Genomic DNA, 20,882 nt, shown 5'->3' with positions numbered 1-20,882 from the left:
TAACGCGGCCGGCCTTTGTCACTCAGGCCTTCGCCTCTAAGTGGCCCTCGCGGTGGCCTTTCAGCGCCGAAGAGGGATGTCTCTAGAAGGTCGCCGAAGGGTTCGACAAATGCACGCACTACAAATGCACACCTCAAGCCGAGGATGAGTAACGTACTTGCATCACCAGCGAGTTGTTGACTCCGAGGGGCAGGAAGTTGAGTATCAACCCGCGAGTGACTAACGTTCGGCTCCGGAGCAATCAGAGTGCGAGTAGCTCTGAGCAGGAAACGTAGCTTTGCCGCAGAATGAGCACACTTGCAAGCGCTGTGCTCTGGCCGCTGTTTGATCTAGAGGAGGCACGGATCACAATTAAGGGGTGTTAGCGACGGCTGGAATAACGCATGGAATTCTTCACGCTGCTCGCCTTCGCGTCTCGGTTTGATTCTCGGCTGAGGGAGCTGAATTTCGACAGCGTCGGAAGACCTAGTTTGGTTCGTACAGAATTCCAGGAGTGATATCAGAGTCGCAGTGAACTGCGCCGTAGTGTTTCGATTGGAAGGCGAATTTTATTTTCCTTACCTAGAAGCTCACCTTCTAAAGACGAGCAACTGATGTCGACGATGATATATTCGAGTCGTATATGATTTATAGGGCTAAAACTTGAGAACTAGCACCGCAATTGCATATTGCTCTAAGGTTTATAATTTTCAGTGCCGTAGAATATGAGCACGAATATATCAATACAGACCGGGGCAAAATGTGGCCTTATTAACAATCTATATGTATACCAAACGGAAAGGTTGATATTCATATTATGCATGTTTATTGCGTTACATGTCCAACAATTACCTTTGCCCATTTTCTGTGTTTACTTTACTCACTTGATTGTATACCTAAAACCAGCCGAACTGATCCAATGGCTATGGCTATCAGCTGCTGAGCGCAGGTGGCGGGATCGAATCCGGGTAGTGGGTGCCGCATATTGGTGGCAGGTGAAGGACGGCCATGTGTTGTCTGATATCAGTGGGCATAGAGAACCTGAGGCGCTCGAATTTATTACAGAGCTCACCACCAAGGCGTCTCTGATATTCCGCATGCAGATCCGGGGAATTAAATTCCACGTGACGTTACAAGAAATTAACTCACCTTAGAGACTCTCCGTATGCGCAAGCGGTAGCCGCAAAATTCACAGGAAGTGACGCCACTCTGTGTCACGCTTCGCTCGATGCAGGATTTGTGCACGAAAGTGTTGTCACCTGGAACGAGAGTGAGCTGTTTGAGCCATCACATGGGCCACAGGGCTTACTCAGTGTCCGAGAAATTCGCCGCATGATTTGCACAACGCCTTGACAGTTTTAATATTCACTAGTTCGATATTTCAATTCGACAGGAGAACAGGTTACTGCTGAAGCCAGGGGAAGCTTTCATAGCTACAGCGTCTGTGTACGACTGCTGGGCGCGCATTTTTTTCCTTTTTCGCAACTCTGGATAATGTGTCCCATGAACTTAAGCATTTTATCCTTCTGTACATCACGAACATCGATGTCAGCACAAAAAAAATTGTTAAAATGCCTCAAATCGGTCAACACGTGGCTTTTCTGATGTCGATAAGAACGAATAAACGGGAATGTTTTGCTGCTTAATCCGTACACTATTTGTATAGCAGCACAGTTTTTTCAGTATAAATGGTATCCAGACACCTACGATTCGTCTTGCCCCTTCTGTGAGGCAGTTGGCACGCTCTTTCACAAAGATTGGGAATGTCAAGAAAACCCAGACTTGGACAGCAATCCCTATCAGACACATGAGCGCTGGGAGGCAACCCTTCATAGCCACAGTCCACTCGACCAGAAATCGCGGGTTGAGAGGGGCCGGATTATGATGGCGACCAGCGGGTTCTCCTACTGAACCCACCCAGTATTTATTCTCTTAATGAATGTTTTTCCTCTTCCTATCAGTATAAAACTCGATGCTTTTGTAAGTCCAGTAAAGTCAGAAAATTAAGGCTATGTCCGGCCCCGGTCTGTTCCTACTTTTAATTTGTTCTGAAATGGGCTAATACTTGCTGGCGCAAAGGAAGAATCGCCAATGGTAGAGCTTCGAACAGACAGTACATCGCAGGTTATAGATTGTCTCTGTCTTGAAGCCAATTAGACGCAATGAATCAATGCTCAGTATATCGAAAACTGCGATTACACCACCCATCACGCAGATCAAAGTGTAAACATTTGCTGACAAGAAAGATGTACGCGATGACTCTGGCCTGTTCGGGGTCGGGGAATTCAAAGGTACAAAGCAAGGCTGTAATAGAGTGCTGCAATGCACCCACGAGCCTTATCAAGGTTGCGCGACTAATTCAGCGCGAATATGTCGAGGTGGAAAAGTCGTAAGCCAGTTGAAGTGATATCACCCTCGATATTATCGCTAGGTGCTATTTCACAAACCAAAGGGCAGGCTTTTAAGCTCTCACCGTAGGCGCTTGATTTACGATAGAGCGACTAGTCAAGTGTACACTCAAGACCGCCTAACAAATTGTCCTTAGAGATGGCCCAGCGTAAAGCCATTGCGCGATGTCTATTATAGAAACCCTCCAAAATGCGATAGCCGTTATAAAAGTCAGAACAAGGGCTGAAGGGTGTCTGTGTGCTTGTTTTCGATCCATAGTCGAGCACCACGTAAAAACGCAGATTTCAGGACCAATATTGGCAGCGCCTTTTTCGATAAGAGAGAGCATTCGTGAGGGCTTCGTGGGAATTGCGTGCCGTAAAGAAGCAGCGTGGCGTAATATGCTGGGCTTAGAACAGGGGGAACTGTGCGATTCGCTCCTTTGCCCTCTACTATACGATAGGGACATCGAGGTGATAAAATGTAGGCGTGGAGTGACCATTGCCCAGACGTGGTTCAAGGCATCCTTAAAACGAATGTGAACAAGTGAAGTAGGCGGTTTTATGCAGAGGAAGCTAAAGTCTCATTGATTCAGTCATTACCACAATGCCATAAAAGTGCCAGCGCAGCGATGAGGAGAAGGTAAAAATAAAAAAAGTGTTTTGGGCCTCAGCAGTGTGTGCCGATGAAAGTGCTCGTACATGCTATGAGGAGGCGACTTACACGGTCGCGAAAACGGATTGGCAAACCCGACAAAGGTACAGCATTTGTCAAAAATATCCAGCCGACTGATTAATGGGCTCGTTCTCGGCCAGGTGGTGGGGCCAGTTTTTTATCCCGTTCAAGGCCTCTCGGAGGTAAAAAGAACTAATGCCTTCGCCTCTCCGCAGCCGGGAATTTTAACAGATACTACGGAAGCCCCAGTGCACAGCTTGGAATCAAACCTCGTTGATTGCATATTTTTGACAAAGGCTGCAAGCTGTTGAGCCAGTTGCCACGTTGCCGGGTCGCTGGTTTGCGCCATATCGCCTTCTTAGTTCTCGTCCCTTCACAGCCGGCAAATGTATTGGACACTTTAGCATGCCGTGTAATGTGTTACCGTTGCCTGAGTACCGGAAAACCGCGATATTTCTGTGCGAATGCGCAGTTGACCTTGAGGGCGCCAGAAAACGCCATGTACCTGGCAGCTGCACGAACTCCTGCCGATCTGGGACAAATCAGCGCGTGCGTACTGGCGGTGGCCGTGGTCCCGGTACTCCGCTAACGGTAACGGTAACACAGGACACGTTGTGCTAAAGGAGTCTAAGAGACATCATCTCTCGGGTTCGTTACGTGCCGACGGTGCGGTCTCGGACAATTCTCAGTACGACATCTCTCCTCCGTTATCTCTCTAGGAATCCGACGTCTAAAAGCGTCGTGCATGTCGGGCTAACGCCTGTCTATGTGCACAACACTTCAATGTGTTAAACTTGTTTGAGACATCACGTTTGTTTAGTACAGCCATTTGTCACTGGAAAGGCAGATTTTTGACTGCCGCACCGATAAACTCCAAACTAAAGAAAAGCTGCGCTTCCTGGCGGGTGGTTTTTAACAATGTGATTTGATTCATTCGCCATTCGATTGTAAAATATCAGACATTGCATCAGCTTTCACTTACTTCCAAGACAAGCCTGGTCCACACTGAATATATGTGTGTCTACTTAGCGCAATCACGTCCACAACACATGCACGCTCAAACAATCACTCACGCACACACACGCTTTCTAATGTTTTGACCGAAATTGAAGAAATTGAGTTTTGTTGAGATATAATACAATAATAACCAACAGTCTACGTAGAGAAGAAAAGCGTATAGGGGAATATTATTACCTGAAGCCAAAGAAAATAGCGAACTGATCAAGAAGGTACGAGATGGCTTTAAAAAATCAAAAAAATTGACAGGACGGCTCTGAATGATTAACCCGAGATTCAAGCGACAACTGTTAAGATATCTGTACTTTACGATATGTTGTGGTATGAGTGCGACCCCACATTTATATAGTCATAATGCGGTTTTGAGCATTCCGCATATAGTTGCTTTTCATCTATAGGTCTGCTCTCCAGTCCGTCTCTAGAAGCGCAGCGCCGGCTATGATCCTCTGACCGGGCGGCGCGTTTCGCAGCAGCTGTCGCCAGATGGACCGTGCTACATTCCTCCCCTCTTGCCATACCCTTCCTCCTCCTTCCACGGTAACCACGTTGCGGATGGTTACCGTGGTACGCCTTCCTGAACTCTCGCCGTACCCTCCTCGAAACACAGGAACGGGCAATTAACAGCTGTCGCTGTAAAACTGCAGCAACGAAGCTGCTGCTTAACACGGACATTTAAGCGAAAAGTGTCTGCGCGACTGCGTTCCCCCTTCTCTTCAAACTCTGCGAGCACGTTGTTCATCCATTAGCGCATGTTTAGAAGGCGGCGGCTTCGGCGACGGTCCAGGCACGGCCAAAAGGCAGCTAGTTGGGATGCTTCCCTCTCCCGAACACACATCCTGCGTTCATCTGGTGGCGGTGTTCTGTGCCGCTTTTACGTTCGGCTGAATTTACCCGTTGCTGATGCTTCTCATGCCGGAGAGCACGCCGAATCTCGGCTGTTGACTGCGGCTGATCCCACGGTCCCGCGTCTGCCACGGCGAATCAACTGCACACCGCGCTCGAGCACCTCTCTGAGCCGCAAAGAAGACGAAGCAGCCGTGGGCGAATGAGGGACGCTCGTGCTCGTGAGTCTGCCGAAGAACCGGTCAGGTGAGCAACCCCTGCGCACGACTCGCGCTATCTTCGTCGTCTTCGGGGGCAGCGCGCGCTCACCCGTCGCTGTGGGGGACGGATCACTGAAGGTAATCGCCGTTGAGCTCCCTGTAGCAGCTTTTACTGCATAAACAGGCAGGAATCGAACCCATGACCTTCCCAACGCACGCGTACAGCACTCTACAACTAAGCGAATATAGAAGCAACCTTTCCCTCCCCGTTTGTATGGGATTATGGACACGATTGTACAGCCTTGTTTGCATGAATGTGATCCGTGCAGTGAGTTCAAAAGGCAAATTATCGAAGTCTACTCGAACAATCCTGCTATCTGCGCACGTGTGTTTAAATGTTTCTGCTTTACCCCCCCCCCCCCTCCTCCCCCCACCCTTCTCAAGAATGAAGAGACTTAACGACCTTATAAAAAAATTCAAATTCGTTCAATCGCAGTAGGTAGCTCTGACTTCCAGTGATGCGAATCAGCATGATGAGAATCAGACACGAAGAGAATGTGCTGCAGTGGAAGCATTCTTGGCACACTTTTGCACAGTATGATTGTTGAAACCAGTACCTCAACTTCACAGAACACAAAATGGGTCTTGGCGCCATAACTGAGTTCTGCCCCAGTGCGCACGGTGCTTTCTTCTTGTAGGGTTGAAAGTGGTTAGAATTCTGCTTATGTACCGCATCCGTTGCATCCCGCTGTTGGAAATCAGCGAATAGCTCTCGGCAGACGTCCGTGGGTTGTTATAACAAGGGCTTTGAAGTAACGTTCTGTTCAGCTGACGGGCGGCCAGGTTTACGTAACGCATTATTAAGAAGGCTGCGCTATAGTTTGACTGAGGTCAAAGCGCCTGCTTATGATGAGGTCTCGGCTTGAACGCAAATAAAGAACCCAGCATTGGAAGCCGGGTCAGAATGAGCGGATAGCATTCCCTGCTTTACTTTGAGAAGGAGCTTGAGGTATAGTCAATGAAAGAGATGATGGGAAGAGAGTCGAAGGCATCCTGATTGTATGCGCTTGCAGTTTTTCTCATAAGTTCACGACCTGGTGCCTACAGACTAAAGCAAAATATTGAAGCAGAGGACGCTCGCTTGTAGTGGGTAATACTGGAGGCCGTGACGTAATACTATCGTGCTCCTGTTTTTTTTCCCGTTGTTAACGTTTCGCCCAAAATTTATTCTAGAGAACAATCCACTGCTGCTGCTGATAACGTAAGTAGTTGCGCAAAAGCCCTCGCCGAAGACCGTTAGCCCATAAATAACTGTTTTTATACAATCATTACGAAGTGTCCGGATTGAAGTTATGTTTCAATTCCCCACATCGCACACAAAAGAAACAGCGAGAAAGAAACATGACAGCGTTTTGTGGTGGGTTTCTTTTTGTTCGTGTCCTTTGTATGCGCTGTGGGGAATTGAAGCGTGTGCAACTAACTAGCCCAGCAGTTCGGCCGAAGTTAAGTATTTCGGGTAGCTCTTTGGGTATGCGTTGAAAAAATCAAATAAGTGAGTTCAGTGCCCGACACGCCAAGATGCAGAGTAAAGAGAGGTTACTGTAACCGCTACAGCAGTGCCGAAACGAAATTAGAGGCAACGTGATGACCAGTTATGCAGCGTATCGCGACGACGCAGCGGACAGTAGCGACGTGGCTAAAGAATGCAGCTCAAGAGCACGGCGATTGCAGCCCTCATTCTGCTCATACCGGAACAAATTTCTGCCGCTATCCTCAACGCAAGTAGCGTCATTTCAACTGCTACTGAATACCACGTATACTAAGCGAAGCGGGCCTAAGCGTAGATGAGACTGCGGTATGACAGTGCCATGCAGCGCATGTTTGAACATCGTCATTGTTCAGGAAAGTGGCGCTCTCATCGACGCATTGCTTTGCGTTAAAGCAGATTTAGGCGAAATGTCAGTGACGTGCGCGCTTAAGGGCGTCACCAGGAACGCTCCCGTCACCGTGGTTAACTGCATCGTTGCCGCTTGGCCAACTTGGACTCACCTGTGCAGAGGCAGGCCACCATAAGGGCGTCAATTTCGCGACCTTTGAGGCAGAGCCGGCAGAACACGGGCCCCGTCTGAGGTATTGACAGGGCGTGTCGCCGGATTGCCATTCTTTTCCCCGCAATCTTCTTTCTTCTCCGCATCTACACCGGCAGGCAGAGCGTGCAGGCTTCTCTTCGTGTTGGAAGTACGTTGTCGCTAATCAAGAGGATGGCTCCGCATAGGGAGGGTAAAGTTTATATATATGCAAATATTTAGGATGGTAATGTATAGTGCTATGAACTATAGTATATATCTGTACATGTTGGCAAGGGCAGTGGAAGCCCGCGAACTATATCAAAATGTCTTCTTCTTAGAGGAGGAAGAGGGACTAAAGAAAAATATTGAGGACATCATCATCATTATTGAAGGAGAGGACGCTCGCTTGTAGTGGGTAATATTGGAGGCCGTGACGTAATACTATCGCGCTCCCGCTGTCTTCCGTTGTTAACGTTTCGCCGCGTTGTTAACGTCGGCACGCTGTCTTCGTCACCGCCTGCCTGCTTCGTTTCCTGGTGGTGCCTGCGTTTCTTTTGGTGAGGCCGTACCACGTTCGTGGGGGTTTTTGCCAGGGTTCAGCGTAGCTCTGCAGACTCGGGTGATGTAGGGTTGTCGGCGCGCTGTGTGTAGGCATGTCTTTCACCTCCCCGGGAGGAGGCTCGGCAGATTGGTTCGCCAGCCTGCCGGTCGAAAGCTTGCCTTTGATTATGTTTCAAAAGAATGGTGTCGATTCAATTCCGGTGGCGCTTGTATCAATAGGAGATGAAATCCTGAAAGTGAAGAATCCGAAAACAATACAGCAACAACTGAAAAGTCTAAAGAGTCACTATCTCGACATCTCTGAAGTGCGACCTTTCGGGAGGCATGGCATTGTTTGTAAATCAGCAAACATTGAGTGTGTGTCGGATCCGCTCCGGGGTAATACCTTCAATTCTCTGCCGGTTAAAGCCTTCATTCCTGAGCAGCTTGCCTGCACTAAAGGCATTGTACGTGGAGTGTACCCGTCATCTTCAACTCAGGAAATTTTGGAGGAATTAAAGGATGGCACAGCGGGGATTATTTCTGTATACCGCTGCTCTCGCAAAGTGGCTGGAGTGAGTGTTGCTACGGGGTGAGTCATAACAACTTTTTCTGGTCGCACATGCCCCTCTGAGTTGAAAATTTGGCCAACTGTCTACTGCGTGGAACCGCTGCATCATCGTCCCCGGCAATGCACCAACTGTTGGAGATTTGAACATAATGGTAGAGCCTGTAAGTCGGCGACCAGATGCCGGATGTGTGGTGAAGGCCACTCTTCCGACAGCTGCACTGCTGAACAACCAAGCAGTTCTCTATGCAGTAACAGCCACAGTGCCGATGATGCCACTTGTGAAAAACGGTCACAGGAGCAAAGCTTATAGGAAATAATTGAGCAGAATCGCTGTTCCCGAGCAGATGCTTATGCACTCCTTAACCGCAAAAAACACTCTTACGCCAACTTTGCGCGTTCCTCTGCTCCTAACCTCGAGGCCACACTGTCTGCCTCAATAGTGTCAACCACCGAAAAAGCACTCTCATTTGTGGCCGAGCACATGCTCTGCAGCTTCACACAGGCGTTTTCTGATATTCTTACACATCGGGCTGTTTCTCAACCTCAGCCTGCAGTTCCAGCAGCATCAACATCACATCAAGCCTGTGCTGAAAGTTTCATTGCCACGTCATCCCCGAAGTGCCGTCTTGCGTACCGCCTCTCTACAGCGTCCCTGTAAGTCTTTCTCGCAGCACTGCTAGCACTAATGAGGTAGAAATGGCTTGTCCTACGCGGAAGTGTCCTGCTGTTACCTCTCCCTCTAAGTCCTCCATTACCCAGATCAAGACTAAAAAAGGGCCTTCTAAATTGTCTTCCAAGTCAGATATGCTACAAGAAGCTGTTTCAGCGTCTATTCTCGATAGGCATCATGACGGGTGTAAATATTCTTCAATGAAATTGCCGCTCTATAGAATGTTCTCTTCTTGATTTAAAAATTCTTTTATCTTCTCGTAACGCAGATATTGTGCTCTTGTAAGAAACTTGGCTCTCCCCTGTAAAGTCATTTTCTTTAAAAAGGTTTCATGTTTTCTGAGCGGACCGCATAAATGGTAGAGGTGGCGGGTTGGTGACCCTGATTTCGTCAAAATTGTGTCACCGGGCATTGATAGCTAAAACAGTAATGGATTCTGATTGCGAACTTCTAGCTATAGATCTCACTTTGGCGCAATGCGCTACTGTCACAGTCCCAAACGTCTATTTCCCAACAGCACTATGCAGAACAGACTACCTAGACAGCTTACTTGCAAACTAGCAGGGTAATCACTGCAGGGGACTTCAACTCACATCACGTCATATGGGGTTCCTACACTGATTCACATGGACATATGTTATGGGCATGGATGTCCACAAATGATGTGCGCTGCTGCAATTCTCGGGCCGTAACCTTCATCCGCAGACATTCGCGCTCAGTTATCGAATTGTCCTTGGCAGCAAGAGGGGTAGGTATAGGGGCACGGTCCACAATTGACTGCGCACATCTAGTGACCACTCTCCAATTACTTTTACCATCTTGGTGAGCCCCCTCCGAGATCATGGTTCTGCCCAAAAATGAGTTAATCTTGCAGACTACAAATCATCTTTGCGCGCCTCCCTTACATCTGATTTTTGCTCATGTGGGACGAACAGGGCTCAGCGAGTGTTTTATTCAATTTTGAAGGCTACGGAGACCTCCCAGTTCACTGTGCGACTGCTATTTGCAATAACTCACCATCCCCCTGGTGGAATGACGCGTGTGAGACAGCTTTCCGTCGCAGGAAAGCAGCGTGGAGGAGCCTTTCACATAATCAGTGCCCGGCTAATTGGATCAACCACAAATTGTTTTTAGACTCGTTTAAACGAACTGTAGCAAAGGCAAATGATCACTACAATCAAAATTTGAACGCATATTTGCCAAACCCAAGAAAATAGGAAGGCTTTGTATCGTTTTATGGAACGGAATGTGATATCCTCACCCATGAAGTTAACAAGCTCGGTTGTCCTCTCTCCACATGAAGCGAAAGATGAGTTAGAGCGAATTGCACAAGGACTTGCACCACGTTTTCTGGAGCAGCGTAGAGTCCCTCAGTTCGCCCCCTACCCCTGCTCAAACTGTGTTGTGGTTGACAAATCATAGTTAACAACTACAGTTTCTTCAATGCAATCCTCAACTCCGGGTTGGGTTGGTGTCACGGTTGGTACGTTGAAAATCTTAGCAGAAGAGTTCACTCAGGACCTCCTCGATCTGGTCAATAAATCATTGGAAGCTGCATGGTTGCCGCACTCCTGGAAGGTGGCGAAAATAATATTGTTCTTAAAAGATTCAGAGAAAGGCTTCCATATTGATGACATTCGGCCGATAGCTCTAACGTCCAATCTGGTAAAGCTCATAGGAAGAATTGTGCACAGCCGCCTATCAGCGCATGTTTCAGAAGTCAACGCATTGAGCTCTGCCCAGATTGGCTTTCGCCGCGGATTCTCCATTTGCTATGCCCATGTCGATTTAGAGAGCAGAGTCCGCCTTGCTATGCGCAAGAATGAAGTATCAGCATTAGTGACGCTTGAAATTGCTGAAGCATGCGACAGTGTTGAATATTCGATCCTTCTCTCTAAATTGGCATTACTACACCTTCCGTACTACATTTATGCATAGATCCACGGATTTTTAACAAGATGATAGTTCTTTTGCTCTGACGGTTCCTTCACCTCAGAAACCTATGCCCAAACCAGAGGTGTGCCACAAGGTTCTGTGCTTTTGCCACTTCTATTCAATCTGCTGATGTGCGACATTCCCATAAACCCTGACGTTACAGTATATGTTTATGCAGATGACATAGCCTTCTTTGCTTCTGCAACAGCTGTGCCCTATATCGTTCTCTCCAGGCTTACTTCAATGCACTCGAGGTTTGGCTGGATACAATAAATTTGGTATTAAATGTGCACAAAAGCAGTGTGCTAGTTTTTAAAACCAACATGCCTTTATATATCTCGTTATACTATCGCTCGGAAAGCATACCTCGGGTGGGATCTTTGAGGTATCTAGGCGTTATTCATGATGCCAGTATGGATTGGCGGCCCCACATCAAGACTAACGTTGAGAAAGGCGAGTGTGCACTAGGTAGGAATAAGTAACAGAAAATTTGGCATGCGCCGGGACACGCTTGTACTTCTCTACAAAGCCTATGTCAGACCAATTTTGGAATTTGGCTGCATACTCTTTTCTGGCTCTCGTAAATAAAAGCTTCATCCGTTGCTGTTAGAAAGGCGCGAACTGCACCTCTGCCTAGGTCTCCCTCAATCAGTTTACACCGCATTTCTGTACCTTGAGGCTCGTATTCCCGACCTTAACTCCTGTTTTCGCCTTTTAACCGTCATTACTTTTTTGCGGGCATTCGAGTCGGCTTCTGGTGTGGCTACACCGATTTTTGCCCTCCACCCAGCCCTCTTTTTCACTCCTCATTGGCCAAGGTTCCGCCTCCCTCAAGTTGGTAGAGTGGAGAGCTGGGCGAGTCTGTACATGATTGAAGAAGGAAACCAGCGCAAAAGACGAAGACACAGGAACAAGGAACACAGGACAACGCTGGACTATCGACTGTATTTATTTGAGAAACGATCACATTTATACCCTTCAGTTATCAACCAAGCTCGCGCACAAATGACAGATTAACAAGACAAGGTAAATAGCAACATCACATTCAATCGCGTGAGTTCATAAATCTAATTTCTTTATCAAATAGACTAACCGTCGTGTCACTTACACATAGATGTCTTTGATACCATATCGTTAATCCCTTACTCTCTACTATCCCTTACTCTCTACTGTTGACTACCAACATCTCATGTACCCATGGAAGGCTTGTGCGTGTAAATCTCGGCAGTGTGAGGCAGCGATGACACTCATGCGGTGCAGGATTCCTTGTTTAAATCTTTACTTATGTAGACGCGGGTTCAGTCACACAAACCTTTGTGCGGCTTGTGGTCAAGTTGAAACATTAGAGCATTTCCTACTCTCTTGCCGGAGGTTTGCACGTCTGAGGAGGGCATATCTAGAAATTTCCATTACAAAGTTGGGACTAACTTTGTCGGTCCCGCTCCTCCTCTATTTCGGCGCGAGCACCAGAGGTTTTGCAGTGGATCATGTTTGTGAATACCTCCACAATTACAGAACAGCTACCGGTAGATTCCCTTGCTAATTGTTTCCAAAATTTCTGCAATTAAAAGATCGTTTGGGAATTTTCATATATTCAATTTTCAGATAGTCTCACCCGATATTTTGTTTTTCTTTCTTTATTTTTTAATTACTATGATCTTTCACCCAAGGCACAATCATTAGCTTAGTACCAGCTTATCCTCTTCTTTGGGCTCTGCTTACTGAATCCTGGCCAATCCCCCGTCATGGGTATGTGTCATTTCACGAAGGCAACAACAACAGGAGAGGTGTGCCTGGTTGTCGGCCTCGCATACTACTCCAGTTTTCGCGTAGAATAGATCTTTTTTGCGTAGCATGTATTCGCGATGGAAGAATAGGAGGACTAGAATTTAGAACAATAACGATACTGAATTTGTCTATAAAAAGGGAGAGGATTCTATTAAGTTGCAGTTCAGATCACATATGCGGATTGTTGGTGGCGTTTACGGGGTCGATGTGGAAACCTGTTGGCATTGTGTCATCGATAAAGTAGCCGGAGGACGAAAAGCAACCGTTAACCGTGGCACCAAAAAGTTACGGAAGACAATCTCGCATGCAAGGAGGTGAATGAATGCAATGGTGATTTCGCAAGACGAATAGAAAACTACAGTCGAGGGTTCAAGACTGCATCCCAGGAAATCGTTGATTTCGCTCTCAAAAGCAGATTTGGTTTGCGCTTGCTACGGCCTTCAGCTGAGCTGAGTGGTGACCGAACTGCATGTCGTATCGGGGGTCTGTTAGGTATCGTACGGTCTGGTGCTACTTACATTCCCTTCTCCTTTGTTCTGGCGCTCTCCTGATCTTGCCTTATTAACGTACGTGGCTGAGCCGGTCAAACCGTGCCATGTCCTCGAAGTCTTTCGGCCAGACGAGTACCTTGGCCGGCCTGCCTCCATGTTACCAGTTACCGCTAGAATCTTCTCTGCAGAGAGGCGTCAACAGCACTCCTTTAGCTTTAGTGCCCACTAATCGGGGTTTTGTAAGAATAAAGAACAATGGAACCGTTCGAGCTGGGATCCTGGCGGTTACCCCAACTAGAGTATCAGTTAGATGCGCCCGTTTTTGGCTGCGATATTGTACTGGGCAGATCGCAGGGCCTGGCACATGTATTTTAAGGTCTATTTTCCCATTTAATTCTTCTTCCCTACTACCAATGGCTTGGCATATTTTAAAGAAATGTTTATCTACGCTCTTCTGCGGTTCTCCCTGTGAGTTTTTTTGTTCCACAAAATTCGCCTGCCTGAAGGGCCCTTCAAGGCCTTCAGGCAAGCCAGTTCAGGGCCCTTCAGGTAGGCAAGGCCCCATCTAGGTTTTGTAAGACCTTCAAGGCGTGAAAGGCCATTTTAGTCTGCAGCAAATATGCACCCTATGGTTACTAATCCTATTCATTCGACTTCGAACATCGGCACTTCGAAGCGCCCCGACTGTGTACCTCATTTCACGTCCGCGTCTTTGCGCCGTTCTGATAATGTTGGCCAACTTGCCCGAGCTTCCGCTTTTCTTGAAGGTATTTTTCATCTGTGGTTTACGCAACAAATTCTTTGGCCTTATTTTCCAGCTACCTCTTCATTCCTTTTTTTGTTATGATTTCGAGCTCTGTCCTCAAGCTGAGATTGGAAAGTAACCGGGGGTCATCCTTGAGCAGAAATTGGTCTAGCACCGCGCATGCGCCATGTCGCTGCAGATGGCTCCCTTGTGGTTGATTCACACGCACACTGCGTAGTTTGAGAAGCAGTTGGTCAGGCAAACACAGCGACCTGCTCCTCATGGTTCATTGTGAGGATGTCCATACTATTAGTATATTCGAATGTGCATTGTTGTCGCGTGCACCTGCTTGAAAGCATGCCCCTTGGTTCTTTTGTCATGGGAAGCGAATCGGTTGTGCATAAGGCTTCAAGAATTCGCTGCAAATAACTTTCATGCCTGAAGCACGCGTGTCCCCCTCTTATTTGTTACAGTTGCCGACCGCAAAGAGAAGTCACGCTTTATAAATAGTTTAAGAGCGAAAACTTTACTTCACAACCAAAGCTGCAAAAGCAGTTTGATCGCTGAAGCCTATCTTGAATAAATAAACAAATAATGCCGTGACTGCGTTTCGAACCTCTGGCGGTGCGAACAGACCAGCTTCGCTGGCCTGTGCACGGACACATTATGTCATTGCCGCCGCCGATTACGCCGCGGGCTAAACTGCAACACACTCTCGCGCTGTGGATTCCACGTAGCCGACTTCATTAACTAATACTACTACCTACCTAATATCGTCGCCAGACATGCCGACGGCCCAGCGAAGCAAAACCATGATGCAATCAGGCTAAACACATGCTTTTGCACGTCTACTCGGTTTAACTCGTTCAGCTGACAAGAACTTTATTGCGTATAAGCGTAGGGGATTAAGGCAAGTTAGCTAGCGTGCCGCAGGCCGTGGAGAACTTTGGCGACGCCGGCCCATTAATAGGCAATGTCGAGACAACTACAGAAGGGGACCGTCACCAACCCAAACGACATATCTAAATTCATAAATAAGGATATCAATCCCTCCGGCCGCTTTTGTGATGCGAAAGATAACTTCGACCACATGGTTCAAATGTGCAAAGTCCGTAAGCCTCCCTCAGAACTCTTGCCTGAATCCTCTAGAGAAGCTTGGGATAAGCCAAGGTCCAGCGATGACCACGACATTCAGTCCAAGGTCGTCTAAATATTGCTGTCTGCTCTGTGTTTTCATTGTCATGCTCATTTATTCGACCCTTAAAGGCGCTGGTGGGGCATTTCATAAGGCGGGGCGGGGGGGGGGGGGGGATAATTCAATGACTAGACAGAGAAAAGGAATTATCAAAACTACACAGAAAACTGCAGTGGAAGCAAAAAGGAAGCTGTCACGAAAGAAAAAGGAAACAATTCATACAGCAAGATAGATCATCAGGCATTCTTTGAATATTACGGGATAACGCTCAATGACAACGGATGCGCTGATTCCATTCTTGTATTGCGATTGGAAAAAAAAATGTTAGGGGCTTGTTGATCCATGTTAACGTTGAATGCTCATGGAATTTAATAAACGGGATGACGTCCACACAGGTGCACTAGAAGTGGCTCGCATAGGTCTGGAAAGTCGTAGTATAATTGTGGAACAGACATAGGCGAGATAGTTTGCGTCTAAGGGCTAGTGGGTGGATAGCAAGAGATGACTTGCTACTGCTTATGCTGTAGTGAAAATCATAATCTTAAGCTGTAAAACACGCCGCACGATTCTGGATGGACCTTATTCATTATTAATTATGTCCGGTGAGGGGACCAAATTGCTGATGCGTACTAGAGTTTGGTGCGAATGAAAAGCGACCTTGTAATGAAGACTAGTGTTCTTGAATTGGCACGAAGTGTCGGGAAAGAAAAAGACTGGGTTGCAATTAAAAAGGATTCAACAATAAAATGGCTGCCATACAAGTTAGGAGACCAAAAGATATTAAAAAAATAGAAAGGCCGAAAAAAATCTCCCGAAACCGCATTCGGACCACCGTACTGCAGATCAATAGCTCACTATACTGACCAATACTCTACGAGCCACAGGAATCAAACAGCCTTGTTTTTGCATGACAAGGCTCACGCTATATTTTCCACTAATTTGCAACTCGACTGCAAGATATGAGGTCAAGTGGTCATGTCCCAGGTTTAAGGAGCGGAACTGTACACCGCTGGACTTCCACCGATATTGTGAATCTTGGTGTGCACTGAGATCAGCGCTGAAACGTCTATATATATATATATATATATATATATATATATATATATATATATATATATATATATATATATATATATATATATATATATATATATATATATATAATTTTCACAGCGCCGGCACCTTCCTTGGTAGTGCTTTCATCTCGACGCATTTTTTACTACAACTGTAGCTCTGCCACGAAAATACCTATCGCTATTGGTTATATAGCTTTACAACTGCTCAACGAAGCAGTTGTTAGCTTAAAACAAGCTTTAAATACAAAATTTTTTTAGCCCTTCTAGAATTTATCTTCGAAGCACTCATCTCTTTTGACGGGTAACTTTACTCGCAAATGAAAGGCATATGCATTGGCTCTTGCATAGCCCCTATACTTTTCATCATCTTTTTATCATTCATCAATCGCTCTTCATACGATCGTTTTAATCATTTTATTAATGACAAGGTCCTTAGAAAATTTTAGACAGTTTGTAAAAAAGCTAACTTTTACCTTTCAACTACCGGATAATGGCGTGCTTCAGTTTTTAGATTTACGTTTAAAGTTTTTAGATGGGCACATTTGCTGGGCTTATCCCGCTCGTGCGCAACAGGGTCTCTTGCATATTTCTGCCCCCTCAAATGTTGTGGAAAGGGGCATCGCGACCCCCTGCTTGCAGTCCTCGCTCCAGAAGTCATGCGTACATGCGATGCAAGCTAGCTTTAATAACCAACTGGACAGGCCTGTTGAACCCGGCTTCACCGAGTCGGCCTTGGTACGTACCTGTGGCCGAAATACTTCTGAAGAAGGTGAAGGCTGGAGCAAGCCGAAATGAACCGCGGGAACTGAGAGACCTGCAGTGGTACCTCACACTCACAAAGTCACTCACGGCCTGAAGAAAGTGGCAAACCGGTTTAATGTGCAGGTGGGTCTTCACTGCCCTCCGCAAGCTTGCCCAGCTAGGCCGTCGCATACAATTTGCGACATCCAAAAGGCCGGCTGTCAGAAGAGACATGAGCAGGGTTTCTTAAAGTGCGCCACTAAAGTCCTCCTATGAAATTCCGCCATCCTGCGGAAAATCCTACTTTGGACAGGCGGGGACGTTGCGTGAATGAACGGACTTAGGGAACATGCCAAAAGATATTGAAAATAATGAGGGTGAAAGACTTGCCGAACAGCCGCAGCGGTGGCAAAGTGGTTACGGCGCTCGGCTGCCAGCCCGAAAGACGCGGGTTTGGATCCCGGCCGCGGTGGTCGAATTTCGATGGAGGCGAAATTCTAGAGGCCCTTGTACTGTGCGATGTCAGTGCATGTTAACGAACCCCAGTTGGTCGAAATTTCCGGAGCCCTTCACTACGGCGTCTCTCATAGCCTGTGCCGCTTAGAGACGTTAACACCCCCCCCCCCCCCCCCCCCCCCCCTAAACCAAACCATACTTGTCGAACACTGTAGGGCTTGCACCAATTGCACACCATGGTTCCGCGATACGATGATTCTGGGTGGAGGCAGACAACAGATGGCTCGTGAAGCTTTGGAAGCCTTTTACACAAAAAAGTCGGTTCGAGCTGTGTCAGTGGCACTTACGTTTTTAATTAGGAGTCTGCTGAAGAGGTGTTCATCACTTATCCGTCGACAAAGACATGCTCCGAGTCACCATACGTGGAGGAAATATATGATAACGCCAATGTTTCAGTCCCACTGTCGCGATGTGCGACTTTTTGGTAGTCCTGGGATAGTGACAGGCACATTGGGATTTGGAATTATCTATAATGGCACCTCCACAATCTGGTGGGGGCATGTAGTTTGTAGGCATCAAATTGCGCTGCATCCTGATGGCTTTCTAACCGGCTGCGTCTGGACGCACACTACTAATATTGGCTAGGGGTTGGCGGTGATGCCTGGTCCGGTGTCTCTGTCAGTGGGTCAGCGGTTATTGTGCCTAGCAGCGCTTTCAGCCAACGCTTCAGGCATCATCTACGGCAACCGAATTGGCAGGCATACGAGAGGCCATCCGCTACATTCGTTACCAGACCGCAAACCATTTTCTATATTCTGCGAATCAAGACCGGCATTGCAGATCATAAAAACATGCATGAAACCAGGCACATGCGGGAAGATAATCGGAAAAAATTGTACTTTTGCTAGCTGAAGTGTTCAGTGCGGCCACTACGTCAGACTTCAGTGGATACCCAGCCATTGCAGTATAGCGTTAAATGAGAGCGCTGGTGCGGAAGCTATGCTGGCCGGCTCATACTGATCGGGCTTCCATCCAGGTGTCGTTCTTCAGAAGAGACGCAGTAGCCTTACTGGCTCATGCAATGCAGGCTGGCATGCAGCTGCACGACGATGTGAACCACCAGCAGGACCGTATTTCTCAGCTTGATGATTGTTGCGCGACTTAATCAAATGTTAAGCGACGTCGTTAAGTAACTCTGCTCCATCGGTTGCGGCTTGCTGTAGCCTACACTAAAAGCTACCCACAAAAGATTGGAGTTGAAGCTAACCCGAATTGCTTCAACTGCAGCCATCCAGAGACAATCTATCCCATTATTTGCTAGCGCCCTCATGACACTGATTCGAGGAGGGCCTTGGAAAATACTCTCAGACAGTTGGACGGACGCCCTCTCTCTGAGTAAACTACCCTAGGCGCCAGGGCGAACCATTGCTTATTAAGGATATAGCACGGTAATTGGAGACAAACTCTCAAGGCCCGGTCTTATGAATAGGGACCACGCAGGCAACCTTCCAATCTGTAGGAAGAGAACTGATGAGCAAAGATTTTTTGAAAAGGAGAGCTAAAAAAGGAGGCTGGAGTGCAATGAAGGCTGTTCTCAGGTTTTTCTGTGAAAGAGGTTTTGATTCCCGTCTGTGACACCTGCGTGTGCTGTGCTATGCGCGTCCTACACGGTGTACCGTGCGCGCTGTGAGTGCTCACCCGTTTGTGCCGGATGTGAGAGTGTGCAGAGCCTATCTCTGCAACCATGCGTGGTGTGTGTGTGTGTGTGTTCGTGGCGTGTGTTTGTGTGCACGACATTTGCTGCATGAGGAAGGCATGCGCTCCATGTGCTGCATGTCGTCTCGCGAGATGAGTGCCACTCAGTGTGTTCGTACTCTCCTAAAACCCAGACCACCCCAAGTAATTCACTGTATTATGACATCATCACCCTCAATTCGACCCGCACTCTCCTCTCGCTTTCTCTTTCCCCCTTGCTCAGTGTGGAGTAGAAGGCCAGGTCGCCTTACCGCGGCTGACCTCTCCACATTTCCTTTCATTAAATTACTTTCTTTCTCCCATAGTTCTATATGAGGTGGAACGCAAACTTCTTTCACGCCGACTTTGATAAGATTGTGCTGGGTTTCTTGTTGCCTTGTACGCGTTCACTTCAGCAGAGAGGGCTATATATACATATGTCGACTGCGTTCACCTAATTAAAATTTGTAGGAAAGCGCCAGTGTTCTCTTTTTTCTTGTGTGTGTCTTCGTTGTGCTATGAATCCCGGTAATATATCTGTAAACCAACAAGCTCAGCAGTTGACTCTCTTAAAGAGAAGGCCATATTTACCTTCGAACTAAACGTGTATCTAAGAAAAATTAGAAAGCCGAACTACAGGCAGTTTGGGGTAGCCGACGTTTGCAGGAAGAAAAAGGGCATGAACAGAGAAACAAATAGAAATTAAATTATGTGAAAGAGGCCACGTGCTTTTTTTTGTATTCTATGCGTTGTTTCGACAATTGTTATTCGTTTGTTCGTCGCTTATTTTCATGTTGTAACGGACTAGAAGACGACAAGCTGTGCAGTGGTGCTTGCGCCAGGCTGTCCGCCAATAAATCATCCTGTAACCATCTGTCTCTCACCAATGAGGCGAGGGCTCCTTGTCACTGAGGATGTATGTTGCTAAAGCGTCGTCGTCGTTTCGGATGACGTGGTTGTTGTGACGCGCGTCTTGTCTTTCAATCTTTCCTCTCGAACCTCTTTTAACTCTCCTACTGTCTGTAGATGGCAGCGATTGTGGCCCAGCTTGAGTTAGTGGGCTGGACCGTGCACTTTCCTTTTCATTATTCCTTAAGTCGCAACAACAACAAACAACACCTCGTTTCAGTCATCGACTTGCCATCACTTAACATCTGGCGTGAACTGCGGGTGTGTGTTCATCGGCATCCAGGTCCCGGAGCTTCGTCGTCCTGCGTCTGCCGTGGTCGTCAGCCGTGCGTACCAGGTCCGCACCGCCCGGCTGTGCCCAGCCCAGCCGCCAGACCAGAACTGACCTCACCGCTCACCCCAGCTCTGTCCCCCGCCCCGATCAGAAGGCACAACGAAATGACCGACGCTGCCGCTACAAGACCCTATTACCTCAGCGACCCAAGTAGCAGCATACAATTAAGAACACAGCCCCCCCTCCCTTTCCTGTGCCGTTTGGTGCGTCTATGGGCCTCGGCTGAGGGCTCAGGTGACCTGTGAGCCAGAAGCTTCGTGGGCCAGCGCTCATCAGCCGATCGTGTCATCCACAATTTGGCGGCAAGCCCTTCACCTCCTTCTCTATTCACACATTTTTCACCCCCCATCGTCATCTACTGCCCTTTCTTCTTCAGTGCTGATCTTCTTGTTCACTATCGGGACGATCGCTCGATGGCCCCGAGTAGTGTGACGGACTAGAAGACGACGAACTGTGCAGTGGTGCGGGCAGCAGTGCTCGCGCTAGGCCGTCCGCCATTAAATACTCATGTAACAATCTGTCATCT

General features: G+C 47.5%; 1 protein-coding gene and 1 long non-coding RNA gene across 4 annotated transcripts in view; one reads left to right on the top strand and one right to left on the bottom strand.

Annotated features, from left to right (window-relative positions):
* The window catches only part of LOC144114187 (uncharacterized), a 33,954-nt gene extending 26,682 nt beyond the window's left edge, over nucleotides 1-7,272 (bottom strand). For both annotated transcript variants that reach the window (XM_077647764.1, XM_077647765.1), the window contains exons 1-2: nucleotides 7,152-7,272; nucleotides 1,129-1,238 (exon numbers count right to left, since the gene is read on the bottom strand). In XM_077647764.1, the coding sequence (XP_077503890.1) occupies nucleotides 1,129-1,238; nucleotides 7,152-7,263 (222 nt within the window). In that variant the 5' untranslated portion in view covers nucleotides 7,264-7,272. The remainder of the gene's footprint in view (nucleotides 1-1,128; nucleotides 1,239-7,151) is intronic.
* The window catches only part of LOC144114188 (uncharacterized), a 139,093-nt gene that overhangs the window by 85,209 nt on the left and 33,002 nt on the right, over nucleotides 1-20,882 (top strand). The window lies entirely within an intron of this gene.

The sequence above is a fragment of the Amblyomma americanum genome, chromosome 1 (genome assembly GCF_052857255.1).
Source record: "Amblyomma americanum isolate KBUSLIRL-KWMA chromosome 1, ASM5285725v1, whole genome shotgun sequence".
Taxonomy (NCBI): domain Eukaryota; kingdom Metazoa; phylum Arthropoda; class Arachnida; order Ixodida; family Ixodidae; genus Amblyomma; species Amblyomma americanum.
The sequence above is the reverse complement of the archived record's forward strand: the minus strand, read 5'-3'. Positions and strand labels throughout refer to the sequence as shown.